Source organism: Chroicocephalus ridibundus, chromosome 7 (assembly GCF_963924245.1).
Source record: "Chroicocephalus ridibundus chromosome 7, bChrRid1.1, whole genome shotgun sequence".
NCBI classification, from domain to species: Eukaryota; Metazoa; Chordata; class Aves; order Charadriiformes; family Laridae; genus Chroicocephalus; species Chroicocephalus ridibundus.
The window spans coordinates 25,706,470-25,727,613 of record NC_086290.1 but is presented as its reverse complement, the minus strand read 5'-3'; the positions used below and the strand labels follow the sequence as shown (position 1 = coordinate 25,727,613).

General features: G+C 41.9%; 1 protein-coding gene across 5 annotated transcripts in view; it reads right to left on the bottom strand.

Annotated features, from left to right (window-relative positions):
• Nucleotides 1-21,144, bottom strand: part of MAP3K20 (mitogen-activated protein kinase kinase kinase 20) — a 96,072-nt gene that overhangs the window by 20,603 nt on the left and 54,325 nt on the right. For 4 of the 5 annotated variants that reach the window (XM_063342655.1, XM_063342653.1, XM_063342657.1 and 1 more), the window contains exons 11-16: nucleotides 15,468-15,603; nucleotides 4,032-4,076; nucleotides 3,178-3,208; nucleotides 2,916-3,055; nucleotides 1,672-1,734; nucleotides 604-696 (exon numbers count right to left, since the gene is read on the bottom strand). In XM_063342655.1, coding sequence (XP_063198725.1) covers nucleotides 604-696; nucleotides 1,672-1,734; nucleotides 2,916-3,055; nucleotides 3,178-3,208; nucleotides 4,032-4,076; nucleotides 15,468-15,603 — 508 coding nt within the window. Of the gene's footprint in view, nucleotides 1-603; nucleotides 697-1,671; nucleotides 1,735-2,915; nucleotides 3,056-3,177; nucleotides 3,209-4,031; nucleotides 4,077-6,051; nucleotides 11,116-15,467; nucleotides 15,604-21,144 lie in introns of those variants that run through there. The other variant, XM_063342658.1, reaches the window with a different exon arrangement.

The window sequence follows — 21,144 nt, the reverse complement described above, 5'->3', positions numbered from 1 at the left end:
CCAGCCCCTGCACAGTAGTTTTGCCGTCACAATGTGCCGCACCTTCCCCTCCTGCCTTCCCCAGGACCCTGAGGGAACACAGTCGCCATCGTGATGAGTCCCGTCCCCCGCAGCCGGCAGCCATGCATGCTGCGTATTTTCCAAACTCCTCTCGGTTGCATGAAGTGACACCACCTCTCTGTCGAGACAAACATAACAGCTGTCCGCTGACATGAGGCATACATCACTGCTCAACTCTCCCTTGGAATCAAAGACCGCCCTTTGAATGGGTTTTTCTGCATACCTGGATTGTTATTTCACACCCATGGGGATAAAAGGAACAAAGTAAAAGCCTGAATTACAAAAATTATGGTTAAAAAATTGATCACGAGGAAAAAAACCTTTCAGTCAAAGCTTTCTGTGCCACTCTTTTCTTCCTCACCTGCTCTGGGGTGCAGTTCCCCGTCATCGATGCAGCCCCAAGCGTCACACTGACATTTGGTCAGCCCTTTCCAAGAGAGGATTCTCACTGCAAATTATATTTTTGTGTCCAGAAGATACTGGACCCTCTGGGCAGTGTCTCTAAAGGCAACCAAATCAACCGATCCAGCGCTCCCAGCTTACCTTTGGACCATTTCCCGGCTTCAAGTGATAACCAAAAACAAGTTCGAGATTCACTACTTTCTCTATGTTTTCTTCAGCTCCACCTGCAGAATCCTGCCAAAAAAAAGGCAAGGTGAGACTTCACATCTACCACAACCCCCTGGGAGACAGCAGCAAGACCTTTGGTGGCAGCAGGATTTGCCTTCAGGGCAGCGGGAAGGAGCCATCACTCCGATCACGCCGCTCCAAGAGGGGCCAGGGCTTCTGGGTGGGTTTATGGTGGGCAGTGGATGGCACCTGGGAGATGCTGAGCGATTTCTGCTGCTGGCCGAGCTGCTCCGACACAGTGCTGTGCTGCTGCGAGCATCGTGGCAGGCACTGCCATTGGAATTGCAGCTGGCACGGCCCGACATGGCGGCGAAGCCCTGACTTCCCTTTTCCCCTTCAGGGAAAGCGGTTTCGCTGCATGCAAATTCACTTTAAGTGGATTTCACTCTATAGCTGTGCAATAAATGATGAGTAAAAAAGCTACTTCAGGCTTTGGGGTCTAGAATTGCTTGATTAGCTCACCGAATTAAATCAGGCAAATATCTGCTCTGGCAACCCCAAGGTTTCCAAACACTCTCTCCCTTTTGCATGGTTCTTGTTACTGCTATCAGAAACCCAAGAGGTTAACACGAGGGTGACCAGACATTATAAATCATCCTTCTCTCCTGTAACATTAACAAACGGAGGAACGATCAGCTCATCTGGGCCGGGGGTCTGCCATCCTTCAGTGGTGAGCAGTCCGTGGCGCCAGTTACAGGAATGGCTCTTAAGAGTAATTTCTGATTAACGAGAGCGAAGGAATCACAACCAGTAGCCTTTTAATTTAATACTACCAGTTCCAAGATAAAATCTTAGCGTCTCCTTTTATTATCCTATTACCTGTTCTGATGTGACCCATCGCTGCTGTCAACCCTCGCGTTTGTCACAATGCAGAGCTTTGTGCTCCCCCCCCCAACAAACGGCAGGAAAGTTGAGACACGAGAACAGTAAAATACTCCTACCAACACCAGAAGCACTTCTTATATAAACAAGGAGACTTGCCTTAATTAATGGTGGAAAATGAAACAGATTTAGGTAGTCATGGGTTAACTTCTCAATAGCAGTCTAGGAAAAAAAAATAAAAATAAATCAACAAAATCAGATGAGAGTTATTCAGTATCTCGTACTGCAAATACCGGCATGAAAACCAGTGCAACTCCGTGTGCAGCGCTGTGTTTTCCACTGTGGATACATTAAGGCACGTGAGAAGAGTTTAAAACACAGCCCTGCTCTGGAAACTGTCGCAGCAGATCAGCCCCATTTCGCATTCAGGATCAGATCTGCTTAATCGGAGAAAAGAGATGTTTGGGGGGTTGTTTTGGTTGTTTTTATTTACGCTCAATCAACCCAGGAAGCTGAAATCTTTCATTTTGGGCATTATTGACTTTATTAAGTTTCAATAATTTTCCCTGTAGGAAATGTAAATTAACTATATCAGTAATGGTGTGTGGCATGGAAAAAATGAGCAAAGAGGGAATAAATCTGTGTGACCTATGAAGCTAAATTTGCAGGACTAGCAATTAGGATGCAAGTATCTCTTTACTAGTAAATTTTGGTATAAAATCATTGAGACCCAACAGAATTATAGATGCTGCTTTTAGAGAAATCCTTTTCCAAAGCCGACTGCCAGGAAAGTGCTCTCTCTCCTGTGGCTACGGTATTAATACTGCTATTGCTGTCATGATTGTGTTTTCCAGACCGCGATTTTCTTAACTCAATACGAGTATTATATATTTAAAACACGATGAGACAAAGCTTTAAGAGCGAAGCAACCTGGCTGTCAACAAACCACCTTTAAAGTTGTCTAACGGAGTTTTGTTAGTCAAGAGATGTGGAAGTTTAGAAGTTCACCAATTTCAGTTCAAACAACTGTTTTCATATCTGCTCCTCCCTCAGCTAAGGAGAAACCTTCAGGGAGAATTCTCTCTGAAGATATCCAAGGCTTTCTGCCGGGCAAATGGCTCTCCTAGGTGAATCTTTAGCAGTACTGATAGTCCAGCCCACCAGCAAACCAAGAACTGCAGAGGAGTATCAAGGCCACAGCACATTTTCATGCCTCATAAACCGCTCAGGTTGCTTTGGGTTCGAGAGCCATATGAACCTGTAACTCTCAGGATTTTTAATACCAAATATGTTCTCGATTTGGCCTTACAATTTGTCGTTAATACTACTGAAAACCAATATAGACTCCTTCTTAATATTCACACTACAACCCATTGCAGCATTCAACATATGCTCTTAAATACCTTTAAATGGATGATGTGTCCCCTGGAAACAATTCCCATTTCCTTTAAATCCTCCTCTTCTAGAAGAAGCAATTGTTTCCCAGTGATATGGTGTTCCTTAAACAAGCTAGCATATACATTCATTTCCCCAGAAGTATCGCCTTAAGATAAGAGAGGTTATTCAGAAATCCATAAGGTGCGTTACTGGAGGGAGAAAAAAGGATGAGCAAATGTACAGATATTCAGAAGTGCGAATACGAAGGTACATACGAACAGCTTTTACCTTTTCTAGTAAGTTGTTGCATCCAGAAAAACTGCAAAAAAAGAGGAATCAGTCTTGAAGTTCACATTATCAACATCTTAAATTACAGTTACTTGGAGTTTACAAGTAACCATTCTTGTTTAAAACTAAATATAAAAATATCTCTAACTTTATGGATTAAAGGACTCAAGATTACTTTTATTCAGCTTTTAAAAACTGCCTTCTATTTTGCAGCCACCTTCCTCAGTTTATTGTTACGAAGAACAAGAGAAACGACCGAAACAGCAGCTCGGCGATCTGTCACGTGCTAGAAGGGCTGAAATTTCTTGTTTAGCCTTTTAACTGAAGAAAAGGGTAAAAAAGACCCAATGCCGTTCTTTTGTATGAAAGAGAGATTCCACATAAAAAAATTTGGATGAAATTTATGCAAAAAAATGAATTTCATACAAAAAAATTTGTATGAAAGAGAGAATCCACTTTAAAAAACCCTGAACTTTCTTTCAGTTAATTGCCATCCTGGTGGCACACAGTGGGATAAAACCTTCGAACACATTTTGTCCTGTCCAGGACAGGTCTTGGGACACTTCCACGCTCCTTAAACGTTGACTCCGGAACGCCCTCCCGGCTGCCGATGGCTCCCAGCACAGATTATTTTCTGGACATTGGAGAATGTGGCTATTTTAAGAAGGTCGCTGGAGTCCTTAATTTACTCAGGGTCATTTTAAAGCCTTTCTGGGACACAAGTTTCACCCAACAAATATGAGTAAAATCTCACCTAGGTATTCTGATCCGGCTTTCCCTCCCTCCGAACCCACTGCAATTTGTTAGAGAGCTCCAGCAGCGCAATGTCGGCCACGTTAACACAAAATACTCACCACATCTTCTTCGGTCCACGCACAAATATCAAAGGAGGGCAGCAACTGTGTGAGAGAGATGAATTAAAAAGAAAACCGTCTGACCATTTTTCTCCCCTTCACCCAAATTTTACTCTGGTGGCTGATTTTATTCGGTTCCTTCTCCCCTGCAAAGGGCAGGAGTTTAGGCTGCGACTCTTGTACTAAACCCTTGGATTCACGCTGGCTCCAGCAGCACAGTGGTGGTGCTAAATCCATCCCATCGCTTTATGTAGATAAAATTATCAGCAAGTCTCCGACAGAAAGAATTTAGGAAGCAAAAGTAAACTGTCGGAGGGCAAGGGACTCTCTAGCTGCCTCTCCTCTGGCTCTGACACTATGGGAAGGTTCTCGCTTTTGCTATGGCTTTGGAACCACCCGCTTTCTGCTGAAAATAATGCTGTGATTACTGCTCTCTCCCAAAGGATGGGTATTTTCTGCCAAAGGAAGGCAAACTGTAACTAGACAGCAGTGAACGCAGAATGTGGAGCTGGGCCACTGTGGCTAGTCTTCCTCTACAGAGAAGTCTCTTTTGGTTTCTGCCAACGCTTGGTAACTGCTCCCCAGAGGCTGGGGGAGTGCGGCGCTTCCAGCCTCCCCCCGAACTGCAGCTTGCGCGGGGCACTTGGTTGAACGCAAGACGGTGTTAGCTCTTGAAGCACAAGGAAACCACGCCGGATGCACAGGAGGGTGGCTGCATTAAGTGGAATTCTGGGAAGATTTGAAAACCGACACAAGAGAAGACGTCACCATAGCACTGACTGCCATTTTACTCATTCAAGCAGATGGTAGCCCGAGCTTCACCATCTTGGCATTTTTATCCTGCTAAAGGGTTAACATTGATCGGTATGTATGTATTTGGACTGTCAGCGTCTCCCACAGGCTCAATACCATGATGTAGTTGCAAACTTACTCGATGTACATAACATTGACTCAGGCGAGACTCAGCTGGGTTACCCACCAGCCTCCAAAGCTTTGTGACCTCCTCCAGAGAGCCCTGCCACCCACAAGTTCTCCACCCCCCCGGCAGGCGCTCAGCACTGCCTACGTCCACTTGGACACCGAGCCACGGGGCAGAGTTGCCCATTAGGTGCCAGCCTGAGCACTTCCCTGGCTCTCCAGGCACGAGACCAGGGTCTAGTGTAACCCACCCACAACTTGAAGCTTTTGCAGCATCCACATGAAACTCCCACTGAAGCTCTTGTGACTGCCCAACACCCTTTGATTTCTGCCTCCACATCTATGACTTTTTGCTGCTCACCCCACTCTGAGGACTCTTCAGACCTTCTTTCTCCTCCACCAATGTCTCAGCCAAACCTTGCTGGGCACAAGCTATCCACACAACCAGCTGAAGCCACCTCTGTGAGGAGGACCTAGCAGACCCTCAAACCCACCCCTCTGCTCACTGCTTCCCCAAAAGGGACAGAGCCAAAGGCACGAGGGTGAAGTGGCAGATAGCAAGACGCGTCTGCCAGGGAAAGAGAGACCTTCTTGACGATTTCTCTCTACTACACCATACTTCCAGCCAACATACTCAACCTACCCGCTGTTAAGTCCGGCATTCCCTATGCTAGCGGTCACCCCCAGCCTGGGCAGGAGGCTGTGGGCCAAAAGTAGTGCTGGGGGCAACACCTGAGCACACAGGAGGGCATGTGGCAACTGTAAACATCCTTAGGAAGACAGAGGGTTGTGCCTTTTGTAGGCACTTACAAAGTGGCTGGTGCTGCAGAAGGAGCCTGGTAGGATTATTTGTACAACTGAATTGTCTACTGCAGAAGTGCAATATTGCATTTTTAGTTGCACAAGAGATTTTTTTCAGCTTTTCCCATGTTTAAATATAACCAGTGGCAGAATATGTTCTGTATTATTTCGATTTTTTTTTTTAAAAATAGGAGAATAAAGGAGAAATGTCACACAGTGAGTAATACAAGAAGTAACTTAAACCAGCAGACAATAAGGAATCTCTTGTAATACCAGCATTTTACACAGGGACACAGATGCATAAAATTTACTGTCAAAATGTTTATTGCAAAATAGAAGTTCGGAACAAAGAGAAGCAAAGGAAAAAGTTCACATCAAAAGAAAGTTTATGACACCAATTGAGGAAAATGAATACATTCCATGACTTCTTTTTGTTTGTTTGCTTTGGTTTTACACTGGAAAATCAAATCCACAGTGTGAATAAAACAAGACATCATATGTCAAGTGCAATAAAGAGAATAACTGACGCTGCAAGGTTTTCCCACACAGAAGTGTAACATCGCATGTTCCACACAAATGATATATTCAGTTTACAGCACAAGAGTTTTGGCACAGGCGTTGCGCTCAGCATTGGTTTTTTTTTTTCAGAAAGGAGGATAAAGTTTTCTAACACTGTGAAAATATTTTCTATTCAAATCTCATCGGTTCACACTCGGAAGTGTAGGTAGCATTGACTCCTAGTATTCAGTACAAAACTTTTTCAGTAGTGCAAAAGCAAGAAATGCAGTGGACTATATCTGACTTTAAAAGGCATATGAATATTTAGCACACAATATAAAATGTTTAAAGAAGGCTGCTGGTTCTACAGTTTTAAACTTAAATCTTCACACATCAGAAATCTCTGTGCAGATTTTACAGTGTACACTAAGTCGAAGTCTGGGGGGAAAGGGAAAGGTCTCTCCTCCAGATTCCTACCAGTGCATTTTAAGGGCTGTGAAAATTACTAAATGAACTTATTTTTCTACCTGAACGTTCTACCTAGGACCGTAGTTAAAACTTCTGTCAAGTTAGAGGTCTTATTAAAAACCTGTAAAAGCTGCCTGATTACAGAAAAAGGAACTACAGTGCTAAAGACACACAGTAACGCTGCTGAATACTGAACAGCTATATGCACACTACAGATTTACCGTTGTTGCATCAAATATTTAACTCAGAAAAACCACTTTAAAACCCAGGAGGAAAGAGAATCAACATCTACACAAAACCGCTGGAACGATAAACAAACGACAAGTGAAGAACGTGACTGTGTGACAAGGAGCTGCTCCAGACCTCACCTCCTGGAAGCCCTTCATGTCCAGAGGAGACAAACTCCATGCCAGGCAGCACGCAACCAGCTGGGGATGCAGCACACCGACACACCGTGCCTTAGGACACTTTCTATTCCAAGGAATTAGTGGTGTGATCATCACAAAAACGACTAGATCAAATTTTTACTCCATTAACTCCCCTCTCCGTTTTTTTCTCCACTGCTGAAGGAAAAGAAAATGGAGTTGGGCATCCTGTCTTGGTCCCAGCGCACCCCATATCTTTAAGAAGCCAAAAGCCAATCCTCACCATTCTTCTCTCAGGGCATTTAGCCATCTGAGTCAACTGTTGGCAATACAACAGCCTGGTAAAAATGAGAAGTTCAGGCCTGGTTCTTACCTTTCCCCTCTTGCCAAAAGCAGCAATATTATTTTACTGCAGATAATTCCAGGGCGTTATGGAAAGTGGAGAAAGCTGTGATCCCAAAAGGCCTGTTGGGGACTAGTGTGCTGAGAGGTGTACAAGGCATGGGAAGGCTTTTGGTGGTTTTGCCCACAGCCCAGAGCAGCCAGAGAAACACCTTGTGAGTTTGGTTAATGCTTTCATAAGCTGACACGCTATGTGGCTGTGGATTGCTGTGGAGATCTGGATACCTCGGTGATAATACAGGTAGAAGACAGACTGGGTTGCACTGCAGAGCAAAATCAGGTGTGGAAGATGAAATACTCTGACCTCCTCCAACCAACATACCTGTCCACCACAGCCACTTTCAAAATCTTTATCTAGTGAGAAGCATATCAGAGGCAGAAACCAAAACAGCTTGATTCTCACATATGATTTTTTGGCTTGTGAACTGGAGACATTTGGTATGAAAGTCATCACAGGAAAGTAAAAATGCAATCAATACTTTTTTTTTTTTTTTAAATAAGCATAGCTGATATCCTAACTATCACACTATCGCAAGGGAATTGCACCAGAAGAGTTTGTCATGTTACCACCTTCTCTAAAATTCAGGAACCATTGCTACTTTGAACGCACAGGTAAGTTTTACAGGAGTTTAAATTTTTCCTTAAAATAGCTTAATTTGCTTTGAGAAAGAATGTATGGGGAAAGAAAAGGGAAGGGGAAAAAAATCGATCTTTGTGTCATTAAAAAATACTGGAACTAAGTAGACAGCTGAAACTCCTATGGGCACGCTACCAAATTCTGATGATATTTTGCTGAAATAAGATACACGCCTGGGTAAGCACAAAACCTTGATGACAGACTTAAATCTTGTGATTTTGCAACTATGAAACCCTGTGTCATACTACTTAAGGATTATTTTTATTTTTGTAAAGATGAAGGAGTAGATTTACAAATTGAGCTAAAACCCATGCAAATATAAATGTGCACGAAGTGCTCTGAGATTGTCAGATGCTAAAAAAGTGCAAAACATCAATGCTAGCAACAGATTTTTTTTGTTTTTTTGAATATTAAATGTACTGAACCAAATTTCATTTTCAGTTAAAGCTGTACAACCCTACACCGCTTACGTGGTACAGTAATTTATGCACAATGACACACATCTTAAAATCTAAAGTGCACGTATTAGATTACACAAATCCATCAAATTTTCCTGGGTGCAAAGTGGCAGTTACAAAAATAGTATCATTGCTGTGGGTGCTAGCAGACATAGACTTACAAAAATAGTACAAATCTGAACTGGAAACAGCCTATTTGCTCTTATTTCCATTTAATCGTTTGCCCTTCAATGTCCCTTTTCCTCCCTAAAATCGGGTTGCTTTGATGGACCTAAGAAGCCACCCCTACCAGCGCTGAAGGAGCAAGTTTCTCCTTGGGATACTCCATAGTCTTATTACATCATTTAAATTACAAATCTCTCGTGAGAAAAGCTGCCTGATACAAGAGGGTTAACATCAAGCCAATGGATTTCAACCATCAGGAAGAAGGTGGAATGTAGGAACCACATCCTACAGAAACGAAGCATCTTGGAGGGTCTAATTCTGTGTGAAGTGAGAGGAGCGGGCAAGCTCGAAGCGCAGCACTCGCTGCCTTGCAGGTTACCAGACCAGTGCTGATGCTTAAGGATAAAACAATTCTCTCTCACAACCCGAAGAGGTGCCCGCTCATCACTCTAGAAAAACTCCTTCAAAGAACTTTCTCTTTTCTTGAGTGAACATGTAATGATTTCAGGCCTGCTGTTATCTAATGTATCCATTTTTCTGTAAGCTATCTACAAAAACACTCGCCATAATATGTAGGTTAGAGCTGTGTAACAGGCAAGCCTATAATTAAAGAAGCCACTCAAAAACAGAAGTTTTCATAAAAGAAACCCCTCCAGTAATTGAGAACGGAATTTTGATGGCTTATTCCCACTACAGCTGAACTAGACAGTAACGTTTTCCTTTTGAAATGCTGCCCTTCTTCCTTGGGCAAATATTTTACATCATCTTCCTTTCTAACCTGCATTTGTGTTAGTGCTGGTTTCCCTCCCTCCTTCTGCATCACCACTAAAGGGGTCATCAGGAGAAACGTACTCACTGCTCTCAACATAAGTGCCTGGCAGGCAATTATTGCAGCAGATTGTTACACACTGAGTTTTATGGTAAGTCGTAACAGCGGTGGCAATACCTTAAAAGTGATTTAGCTGCAAAAAAACAGGTACGCAGAGACTAGTAAATATTCCTCGCATTACCGCCATCATGGAGAATTTCACGTAAGCCACAGTAGCAGGACCCAAGCTGAAATGTCATTGTGGCTTCTCTTTGTCCTTTCATAAGGGTAGCACACACGGTTTAGGAGATGCAACAGAAGCAAAATTTACTAACACCGATTTTTACTCTCAGGTACCAGAATAAGTCCATCAAAGTTAATGAGGCTTCCTGAATTTACATCAACATAACCGAAAATTAGCTTCTAGATCACAATATCTGATAATAGATGCAGAGGTCTGATTGCAGTTCGCTTTGCTGGAGTGAATTATATACACATGCATACACACGTGAGGGGGGGAAAAAACATCATCTACTAAAAGGGATTATCTGGATTCTGCTGCTATTCAGTTTTTAAACTGTGTATTTAACTAACCCCTCTCTTCCCCTCAACCAAGCTTATCTCTTCCTAGAAACCTATTTGTGACTTCCCACAATGTCGCCTTGAAAAAGGCTTTAAATTAGAAACACAGCAAACCCCTTCACTGCAACAGTAAAAAAGAACTGACTATAGAGAACAGCAAATCTGGAAGTACAAGTATATTCGTATGATTGACAATGAAAGGGGTAAGGGAAATGACAAAAAACACAAAAGAAAAATGTGAAGTACATTAATTGCATTAAAGGCATTGAAGTTTCCCCCAGTGTAGTCAGATCTGAAGTTTATCAAGCCATAGTTTCTGTAATCAGGCATCAAGAATTATAGATATAATCACGGTTCTTAAAATAATAATAATCTCAATTAGTTCGGAAAGTTTAGTTCCAAATTTCATCAAAGCAGAAATAAGTCAGCACAATCTAAACAAAAACAACATGTCTTTCTACACACAAACATGCTCAGCCTGGAAAACGTCTCGCCTTTTTTTTTTTTTTTCTTTTACAGGATTTAAACAGACCAAACTGACAGGATTCTCATTCTAAAACTTTATTGTTTTGCTTTACTAAAACCGATTTCAGGGTTAATTCTATAACTGATTTCATTCGCTGCTATCATCTGTGTCATCAAAATAATCATCATCATCATCGTCATCTGACCAGTCGAATTCACTGAAACCCAAAGCCATGTTGATTTTCTTTCCTTTTCTCATAGAGGTGGTTTTAGAAGAATTCTTTTTGGCTTGCATGTTTATCTGCATTCCAGACTGCAGGACAGATCCTGCTTGGTTCAGAGAGAAGATATCCCCAAAGCCCGTCATCATCAAGGCCTTCAGACTTTGGTTCATGCCAGCTACCTCCCCGTTACTTGTTGCTGTGATCTGACATGACATCTCTGCACTGTTTGACTCCTCTGTTTTAGATTCAAAGTAAGACTCCTCAGACATTCTTGCAGCAAGAGGTAAGAAAAACTATTTAGAGGAGGAAAGGACAGAGCAAAAGTGAAAGTTAGAACCAATTTAAAAATCGAGGAAAAAAGACACCACCAGATTAGTTGGCAATCAACAGAAAGCACAACGATTAGTGAATCTAAACACAGAGAATTCATTTAACCAGACAGCTTCATTCTGGGGTCATTGTTCTTAAACAAAAGTGCAAAATCACTGAGTCGCATGGCAAGAACCACAGGTAGCAGAGCTTTCGTGACAAAAGATTCAAACTCTTCAATCCTTCATTTTGTACAGTGTAAAACAGCACGTGACATTTCCCAGCCAGGGGGACTTGCTCCCAGGGCAATGCGGGTACAACAAAAGCCTGACTGAGTTGCTTAATTGAACCTTTCAGGATTGAAGAATAAATCACGTTAAGATCAGAGAACCCCAACAAGCTCCCGAAGTTTGGTGCAGAAGTAGCAGCCCTCTAACATCAGAGCTAACAGCAGCAGTATTATTTGTGCAGAGGCCGGTTTGGGGCGTATGCTCAGAAGGAGAGGAAGGGGTCACCCTGCCACGGCCGCAATCAGAAACAAGCCTCTCACCAGTGCAAAGGACACAGGAACTGGCCTCCAGCCCGCACCAGCACCTTGCTTCTGGAAGCTGTCCCCAGGAGGAGCAGGCAGGGAAAGAGGAGCTGTTTGGTCAGCTGGTCAGCTTCTTCAGCTCGGGTGCCTTTTTTTTCCCCCCCATTTCTTTATATTTTTTTTTAAGTGATATCAATAGGTATCAATAGATACCCACCATTTGGTTGTACATCATATTAAATCCCTACTGATTTAATTTTCACCTACAGATAATGGCATTTTCCTGACCCAATCTGTTTGTAATAACAAATGGAATGTGCCCTCTCCAGCTAAATAACGATCAATGCCTCTTTAGAGTGGCCGGGCTAGTACCATCTGTGACAGGCTTGCCTGTTCTTCTCAGGGAGTAAAAACTCAGGAGTTTCACCCCAAATTAAACTACCTACTAAAGCAAGAGCAGGGGAGCTGTGTGCAGACACCTGAACTGGCCTTTCTTTCAAAAGCTGTTTGCAAAACTACCTGCCCAAAATCCATGGTTTTCCACATCTTTTTTAACCTAATCAGAAAACTGGCCGAAGAGTCAACGGCAGTTGGTCCCAACGAGTTACAGGGGTCATTACAGTGATGCCCTGGTCCGTAACATAGGAGGCTTCCTGGCCAGGCTGCTCAAAGAGTGCCTGTTTGTTGTCAAAGCCACTTACATTGGCAAATTGTCTGTCATTAAAAAGGGCAATATCCGTGTTTTGTTCCTCTCAAGTTTTCCCTACTTATATAGGCTTCCCATTTGTGTCGTGGTTAACAAAAGCTAGTGGCTAAAGCTTAACAAATAAAAATAAAATTAAGAAGTCGGGGAGATGGGGTGCCCTAAATACTCTTCATGTGTCCTATGGTTAAGTGATGAAGGAACCTGCAGCTAAGCTTCTGTACACCTGGCTGTACCGGACAAAACCACACCATCACCAGAGCATTACTCGGATCAAGGACACCAAAAGCTCCTACTGATAAAGAGAAGGAATATTTTAAAAACATGATCTAGCCACGGAAACAAGATGCCCAGCATAAATGATTCATCGTCAGGTAGTTCTTCCATCAGCTATTGGCGTTTCAGTCACTTTAGATCCATGGAAACCCACCCACTGGGAAGAATTCCCCATAAAAATCAATAAAGCTGCATAACAGCTTTCCCCTAAAACACGTTTCTGGGTCAGTGTTTGTGCAATACCTGGCAGTGGGTAAGCTGTGAATGGGCCATGACTGTGGCTCATTTTGTGAGTTATAATCACCTTACTACCTCCTTATTTTGTCCTCTCGTTATCTGGAGAGCAGAACCTTTGCGACTGGACCTGCCTTTGTCGCATTGCATATGACAACTATCGTGAAGAGACTTTTATAGATTGCTAGGATCCCCAATCTCTGTGCAAGCCACTGTTCTTCTTAAACGATCACCTGCAGGGGCATGGCACCGCATGTGAGCATCTGGATGGATTTCATGTCTTGCTGACTGTCTTCCTCTAGATATGAGCTTCAGCTTAGCTACCTACACTCTCTTCTTAAAAGTCAGGTCCTCTTTCAAAAGTCTCCCATTTCACTACAGCTGTGGATATATTTTATTCCCCCAAAAGGCTCCGTATCCCCTTGTGCAAGAGGCTCTTGGAGATCTGCACAAAGGGAATTTGCAAGGATCAGACTCAAAGGTGTCTGTTGTATGAGACACAGCAGAAACAGGGTCAAAACAAGAGCAGGGAGAAACACTACTTTCACTGAAGTGTTTCTAAAGATTGGCCTCATCCTTCTCTCATGCTGATGTGTGTAAAGCTATAGTTTATTCTTTGGAGTGGGAGCAGCCTGCCACTCATAGCTACCTACCACGCAGGATGAAGCTTCTACCAACCCTAAAACACTGGAGAAACAAGTCACAGAGACAGCTTTCGCTGTCCTCCTTCCACTTGGTTTGAGTTTCTCCTCCTGGACACCACTTTAACAGTATCTACTGGCCTCTGGTCTTTGCTGCAGAGCGAAACGAGGAAGTGACTGTGAAGTGCAGAGCGGGGATGACAGTACCAGCTAAGACACAACAAGGCCTAGCATTGGTTAAGAACCAGGTATAAGCCTAGTTGGCTTGTGTTATTAGCTCTGGTTGCCATATCCTTACTACTATTCTTACAGCCAAGGTAGCTTAAAATCGCGCAGAGCACATCCCTGTTGCAATCCTCCAGTTTGATGCCGGTGAGCGGACGTACCCTGAATGAACCAAGGGAGGGAGGGAGACACTTGACTCCAAGGATTACAGCTTGCAAACAGAACGCCGGGGGGTATTTTGCAAATGGTTTACAGCTATGAGTTTAAAATATAGCTGTATTTGTAGAACTTCATTTGCTATGAAAAAAACAATCCTGCTTGAACAAGCCAATTTTTGTCAGTATGTCAAATTTTTTTTCCAACAAAACAGCGCTTTTTTAAAGCCGTTCCATGTTAACAGTTCACTAAAGATCTATGGGAAAAACAAATCTATATTTCTCTATTAGAGGAAATTGCATTTAAATGCCATAGGAGAGTTGGGTTAATGTTATGCAGAAAGATAGTTCATGCTTAGCACAATAGGCCTTAGCACAATGCTTTATTCTTCCAGCAATGCCAGCACTAAGTGAAAAGTAGAAGTCATAAGCAAGTACAGCATAAAAAAAAAAAAAAAAAAAACCCTAGGGCCTTGCTCGTGAAAAGATTTGCTCATTAAGGCTGTGTCTCATGCTGTGCTCAGGATAGATGACGGCCCACAGCTCAGTTACTGGAAGTTTGCAAGCGTTAAAGCAGGCATACAGATATCTGCTGAGAACATACAGTATCTGCACATAGGAAAACATTCATTCTTCATGATTTCATTACTGCGTATGTTCACAGCTGGAACATGAATGCAACTTAATTCAAACAATAGCAATAAGCTTAAACACAAGTTGTATGTAAATGGGTCTGGTTGGAATGAAGGTTGTAAGTAGGATAAAATTGGGCATAAAAAAATCATATGCGACTGCAATCTCAATTTGGTATTTGTTTTATCTAGTGCTTTAAAAACAAGTAGGTTATGCGGTATTTTTTTCTTAACAACAATTCTGTTGTAGTATGTCTAGCCATGCACCAACCCTGTGGTCCTCCCTCTGCCAATCAGTAGTCAAAAGCATCACATTTCGTTAAGAAACTCAAGATAATCCAAAGAAGGTTTTTTGTTCAATTTATTAATAGAAATGTGGCAATCCTAACAGCTAATAACTGGACAGTACAAGAATGTTAACTATGGTTATGAACAAAGCCCTAAATTAACACATCAAATTTTGACCCCCTTTTTCACAGAATGGAAATTTGCTTCTTCTCCAAGAAAAAGAACAAAATAAGTAAATAAAAAATCCACATAAGTTTCTCAAGCCGCCTTCTGCAAGAAACAGATGATTCTTACATTTAAGACCAAATCCTGCATCCATTAAAGTCAACAGCTTTCTAGTTGAAAAATGAATTTATTGAATGCAATCAACCTTCAAAGCTGAGAACTGTAATTAAATCAAGGTGAAACTACTTAAGTGCCCATGGCACAATATGAACTATCAGCAATATCTGATATCTAATGTATTAGATGAAATTTTTAAAAATAGTATAGCTATTTGCAGTGATGTAATAAATAAGACTTTAATTGGCCCAAAGGAACAACTAAAGAAAATAGGGGCACTATTTCCTCGGTGTGTCTTTAGATTTACATAGACAAAGCTCCAATTACTTTCTGAAGAAAGATGAAAGGTTGAATTATTGTCTACTTACAGGAGTATTGGACTGTTCAGTTAACTTCTGCTCCCACATCCTCAAACGTCGCTCCCGTTCCTTTAGTTCCTGCTCTTTAAAGCTCAGATCACGCTCCAGTTTCTTTAGTCTCTCTAAGGTTGCCTCAATTTCACATCTGCACAGAGACAATTTGTTACGTCTTGTCTTTTCCTGACAGATATAAATTGTTCATAATTCCCACTTGAATGTTAATTAAATGTGAAAGGCTGAAAAGTACAATACTAACTCAAGCAGTTCATTTAATTACCAAATGCAAAGCCTTTCAGAGCTTTAAGAACTGGCAATGTTTATACTTGAGAATACCACAATACCTTCAGTTGAAGAAAAATAACATTTGAAAGAGTAAAACGCCATATAATAACAACATTTTAAAAACTAAAATGCTGTCTTTTCCCTCAACATCGTGAAACATGATCTTATCCATAAAGAAACTGCACTAAGAACTAGTAACAGGTCAATCATTAGCAACCCAACACGGGCAGTCTAAGAGGCCCCGCTGCCTGGGTTTATAACTTGGCTATAAATATTATTTGGACTTACACTCAAAATACACAGAACCAGCACTAGGCTGTTCTTCCCACTTACCTTCCTGTTTCTCTAGGTGAGGATAAAAGAACAAGAATATAAACCATGATACGACCCAGCCCTGCAAAAGGCTACAAATACAAGCTTCTCAAGTCTGGCATAGTTAATAAAAGGATTTGGTACTTTCCTCTGCTTCTCACCATACATGCAAAGGTGTGAAAAATAAGAAAGGCAGGAAATGAGGGCAGTACTCTAAGAAGCTTCAAGATACTGTCGTTATTGGCTTGCACTGCATGTGCCTCATCCCTTAAGAAAGCGATTTCCTTTGACATGCTTCCTGACAGGCAGTATCTTTTAAATACACGAACTGAACTGAACTCTTGGAAAAGAGCTGAACAAGTTTTGCGCTGCAAATGCACGGGTGAATACTAGAAAGTACACAAAAGTAATTCTGCCACTAAATTCAGCCACATTTTTTGCTTGTGGGATAACCAAAGAAAAACCTCCCATTTGGATCAGAGGTTGCATTTGCATTTAACAAACCGTTTCTGTGACTGTTTGGGAGACTGTGCACTGCCTGCCACCTGTGTCCTGACTAGTACTTCAACTGTTCCCTATTCACAGCGTGGGAATCATCAACCGCAGCGTTTCATTTTCCTCCTGGAGAGAGCACGCTCCTAAGGAGACAAGAGATCCTAAAGAGAGCTCTGAAGATAGCTACTGAGACTCTGCAATGCCAAATCTTCTGCTCAAACTTTCACAACTTCTTCCCTTCATAAACACGCCATAAACAAAATCTCCTCCTTCTGATGTTTTCAAAAAGAAAATAAAAGGACTAACAGAGTTAGTTTTCATTTCTATTGGGGGGATGGGGGTGGGGAGATAATAGGAAAAAAGTGAGTATTTCTTCCTGTAAATATCCTGCCCTAGCATGGAATGATTAAGTTCTCCAGTATCAACCTAAAGGAGTTCAGCCTCTCGATGTGGGAAAATGCATACACAAATTTTAAGTCAATGAAACAACTTAAATATTCCAAATCTTATAGATTTTTTTTATTTTAGTAACACACCTCTGTCAGAGAGTAAAGCTCACAAAGTACAGTGAAAGGATTCAGGGGTGGGAGAACGAGCAAACTCTACGACCACGCTTAATTCTACTGCAAAAATCAGCCACCTGGGGCAAGGGCATTTATCACACTTAAATCCCGCTGAGCGAGCTCTTCGATGTAGTGGTCAGAACAAATGCCCCTCGCAATTATTATGCTTCAGATTTCAAGCAAAATTCTCTCCCATATTTAGGCATGCAAAGGTGAGGGGCTGATCCCGGTGCTGGGGGGAAAGTGGTCACACATCCTAATGAAGGAAAAAACACCCATCCTAATAAAGGAACAAAACAAAAACGCTCTGGATAAAAGGTCAGAAAGTGACTCCAAGCGTGCATTTCCCTATTGTAAAACCTTTCTGCCAGGTGCAATATATACTATGCAATCTACTGGGGGGGAGGATAGTTGCAAGTGCTGCTTTCCTTAGTTTGTCTCTCAACTTCACTACTACTTACATGCAACTCTGTAATTTTTAAAATATGTAAATTAAGGTTCTCTTTTAAATAACATTCTGCACTAGGAAAGTCCTGGTAACAATAGCTTTCTATATGTCAAAAGTCTATTTTGTGTGGTAATTACCTCTCTTCATTAGACAGAAACTTCTCTTATAATAAAAGGTCAGTCTGTGAAAACAGTTGCATTCTGAGAAATAATTCCACTGTATAATAAAACTGTGTAATTAAAGAGAGCTACCGTACATTGCCCAGTTAATGAGTCTTACTTCATAAATGAAGCAGCTTGAAACATTATCCATGGTAGAGCATGTGGATTTGTTTGCTCCTGTAGTTCTGCAGTCTGAGCACACTGTCTTTTCTAGAATAATCTCATTCTGTGACACTGAGGAATGTATACTGTACTGTTAGAAATTATAATGATGAACAGTCACAGATTAAAAATAATGACTGGCATTTGTTTATATGTCTTGAATTGCTACTGATACACTAATATAAGTATCCCTAATAGACTATTTTAATCATTAGAACAGCCGCTCGTGGGGAGAGGGTAGAAGGAGAAATGCAGTTAGTATATATGACTAAATGCAGACAAATGTGATGTCTCACTGAATTGGAACATCATTACTTCAATAGTAATTTTTTCCTACTGTAATAAAAGTGACTTGAGAAAGACATGAAGGCAGACCCGTGCAACTGAGCCGTAAGATAGGGCTGCTATTTGATAAAATAATAAAAATGTGAAGGGTAGAACAGTTAGGAAATAAAATACTGACTTATTTTAAGGAAACGACAGAACAGGCAGATTAATGTATTAATTATTATTAATGTATTATTAACAGAAACATCAAGACCAGTAAATATTGCAAATAAGACCACACTAAAGATAGGTCAAAGTGTCATTTATCTTGTCACCTCTGTGAGTCCTGCATAAACTGAGCCCACTCTCAGTTTTCAAGTCAGCCAGTCAGAGAGGCTGAAGACTGGTTACCTGCTGTTACAGATGCATTTTTTGCACGTCTCTACACAAAACAAACCTGCTCTTTTTTTGAGTGGGAAAAAATGTAATCCAGCTTGTCTGAGCTTTGATTTGCTTTGATAAGAGCAGTATCCTTGTGAGAGTGCGGTATGTGGATCACTAATTTGGATGTCCCTCAAAGAACAAGCGTCACCTTCACTTTTCCCAAGCCCATCCTTCTCCAGGGCTCTGACAGCCAGGCTTCATTAAAATTCCCTATTTCTTGGTAATACATCTCATTCTTTCCCTACTGCTGGTCCAACTATCTCTTTGCAAATCACTACAGGATAAAAAATAAAATAATTAAAAAAAAGAGCAATGAGTAAAAAGCAAACATTTTTCAATGCAGAAGTTAAACCACATTGAACTTCTGCGCAACCGTTCTCAGAAATGGTCTTAGTCTGCTTTTGTTTATCCCTTGGGATCACTTTATGTATACAACTCATTCATCTACTCTAACTTGCATATTTTTTGAATACTTTCTATTAATTTGGCTTAACCTTCATGAGTGTTTCCGTACAGACATGGCTTTTGCATCAGGGAAGGCAGCCGTTACCAGAACTGACGTATGAGAGTGTCGCTCTCACCCAGCTCCTGAGCAAGTCCCCACACGACTTGGGATCTTTCTGCACTTTGTGTTTCATTTCAGCTTAATTCAGAAATCAACTTTGCTTTCAGGCAAATCATGCCCTATCATGAAATCATTTTTTCTCTCTCATAGTTCCTTGTCTCCAAGTTAATTTCCCTTTAACACAAGTCTCCATGGTAAGACGTTTTCCCATGACTCGGTAGTGCCAAAGAACTTTTTGTTTCTCCATGGCTTTTAATTAACACCTTGTTAGCCATTCCTCATCTGAACAATTCAGGTCCATCAAAATAAAATTTGCAAGAAATACTTGGGCTACTTGAGTCACACTCCAAGAAATTAATCAGTTTAGTAAGAAAAGAGAAGTTTAATGTAACCAAATGTCAATTAGCATGGCTTTTATTCTGCTATATTAGCAAGATTTAAGTAGTTATTTCCTTCTAGAGGAATTTGAGTACTTGCTCATCTTTTAAATAATTATTTTTACTACCCAGGAGTGTATAAGAAACCCCTCCCTGGGGGATATTTTTCTTCCAACACTCCTTGTATTCTATTCCGCCTGCTACCAAAACCACAATGTCCAGAGTCTGCATAAATAATGGTAACCAAGAAATATGTTTTTATACTCTAAATACCTGAAATTTGTTCCGAGCCTTAGAATATGGATTGGGGGCTGGGGAGAGAGCATCCTGATGGCTCGTAAAAGCACCGCCACGGATAAAATCACTGACCGAGCACATCCCACGGGACCACTCCGGGGGTTGGAAGGGGGCGTCCACCCCTCGCAGCCCCCTCCGCAGGGGAGCGCGGCCCGGGCCCCGCCGCCCCGGTGGCGGTGCGGGTGCCGCAGGTCGCGGCTGTCGCCAGGAGGTGGCGCGCCGCCGCCGTCGCCGCCGGTGCCCGAGGCGGCGGGGCTGCCGCCGGCGCTGCTGAGTCAGGGCAGGAGCGGCCCCGGCCCCGGCTATTTATAATAACTCCCACCATGTGATCGCCAGCTCACTTTTTCCACTCGCCCGATTAAAACGATACGTCGCGATTTGCCTTGGTTGGAAGTCCGCGGAGGAAACGTGGGATGCTGGTTTTGAGACAAGCCCCGTCTCCGTGGGCTCTGCCCGCCCCCGTCCTCCATCCACCCACAGCCCTGCTCCAGGGCTTCTTCGATTCCCGGCCCCGGCTGCAGGCAGGGAATCTTTTCAATCTCTCTGCTCCCAGCTTACCTGGAGCGGGGCCAGCGCCGCTTAATATAGACTGAGGCACGATCGTCTGGTAAAAATCTCCTGCCCATGCAGATCTGTTTTCAAATTTTCTTTTCCAAACAGAAGGATGTACTGCGAATCAGCAAGCTTTCTGCCTGACAAATAAGCTTCAGGGGCAGGCTTGCTTTTTTTTTTTTTTTTTTTTTTTTTTTTTTTTAAGAAGTTTTTGGCACATGACGAAAATAGGCTGGAACTTTTACTGTAAAACTGTGTCATGTAATAAAATTTTCTCAGCTCTCATCTCTGTTTATAATCACTTATGAATAAAAATTCCAGCCAGCAACGGGTAAAATCACATGCTCAGGCAATGCGGGTGCACTACGCAAAACTAGGGCTGGCCTGGGCATATGCTGAATGCGGGGACACAGGTCAATACAAAGGAGAGAATGCAGAAAAAATGGCAGAACACATACAAGCAAAGACAAATGGAGGCATGGTTTGAAAGTGTATCCTTTTATGCCCTTTATCCCTTTTTTTTTTTTAAATATAAACATATGCCTATACATTTTCTATGAAAATTGCATCAGACAGACATTGTTTCACCCTCGCATTATTGACTGAAAAACGCATAATTGGTTTTAAGATGTGCATCACAAACCCATAAATACCATGATACCTAAACCAGTGTAATAATAAATACAGGGTACAGCTAAGTGTATTGGCTCCTAATACAAGTTTCACAACATTCTGGACATTCCTGAAAAAAAACAAGGTAA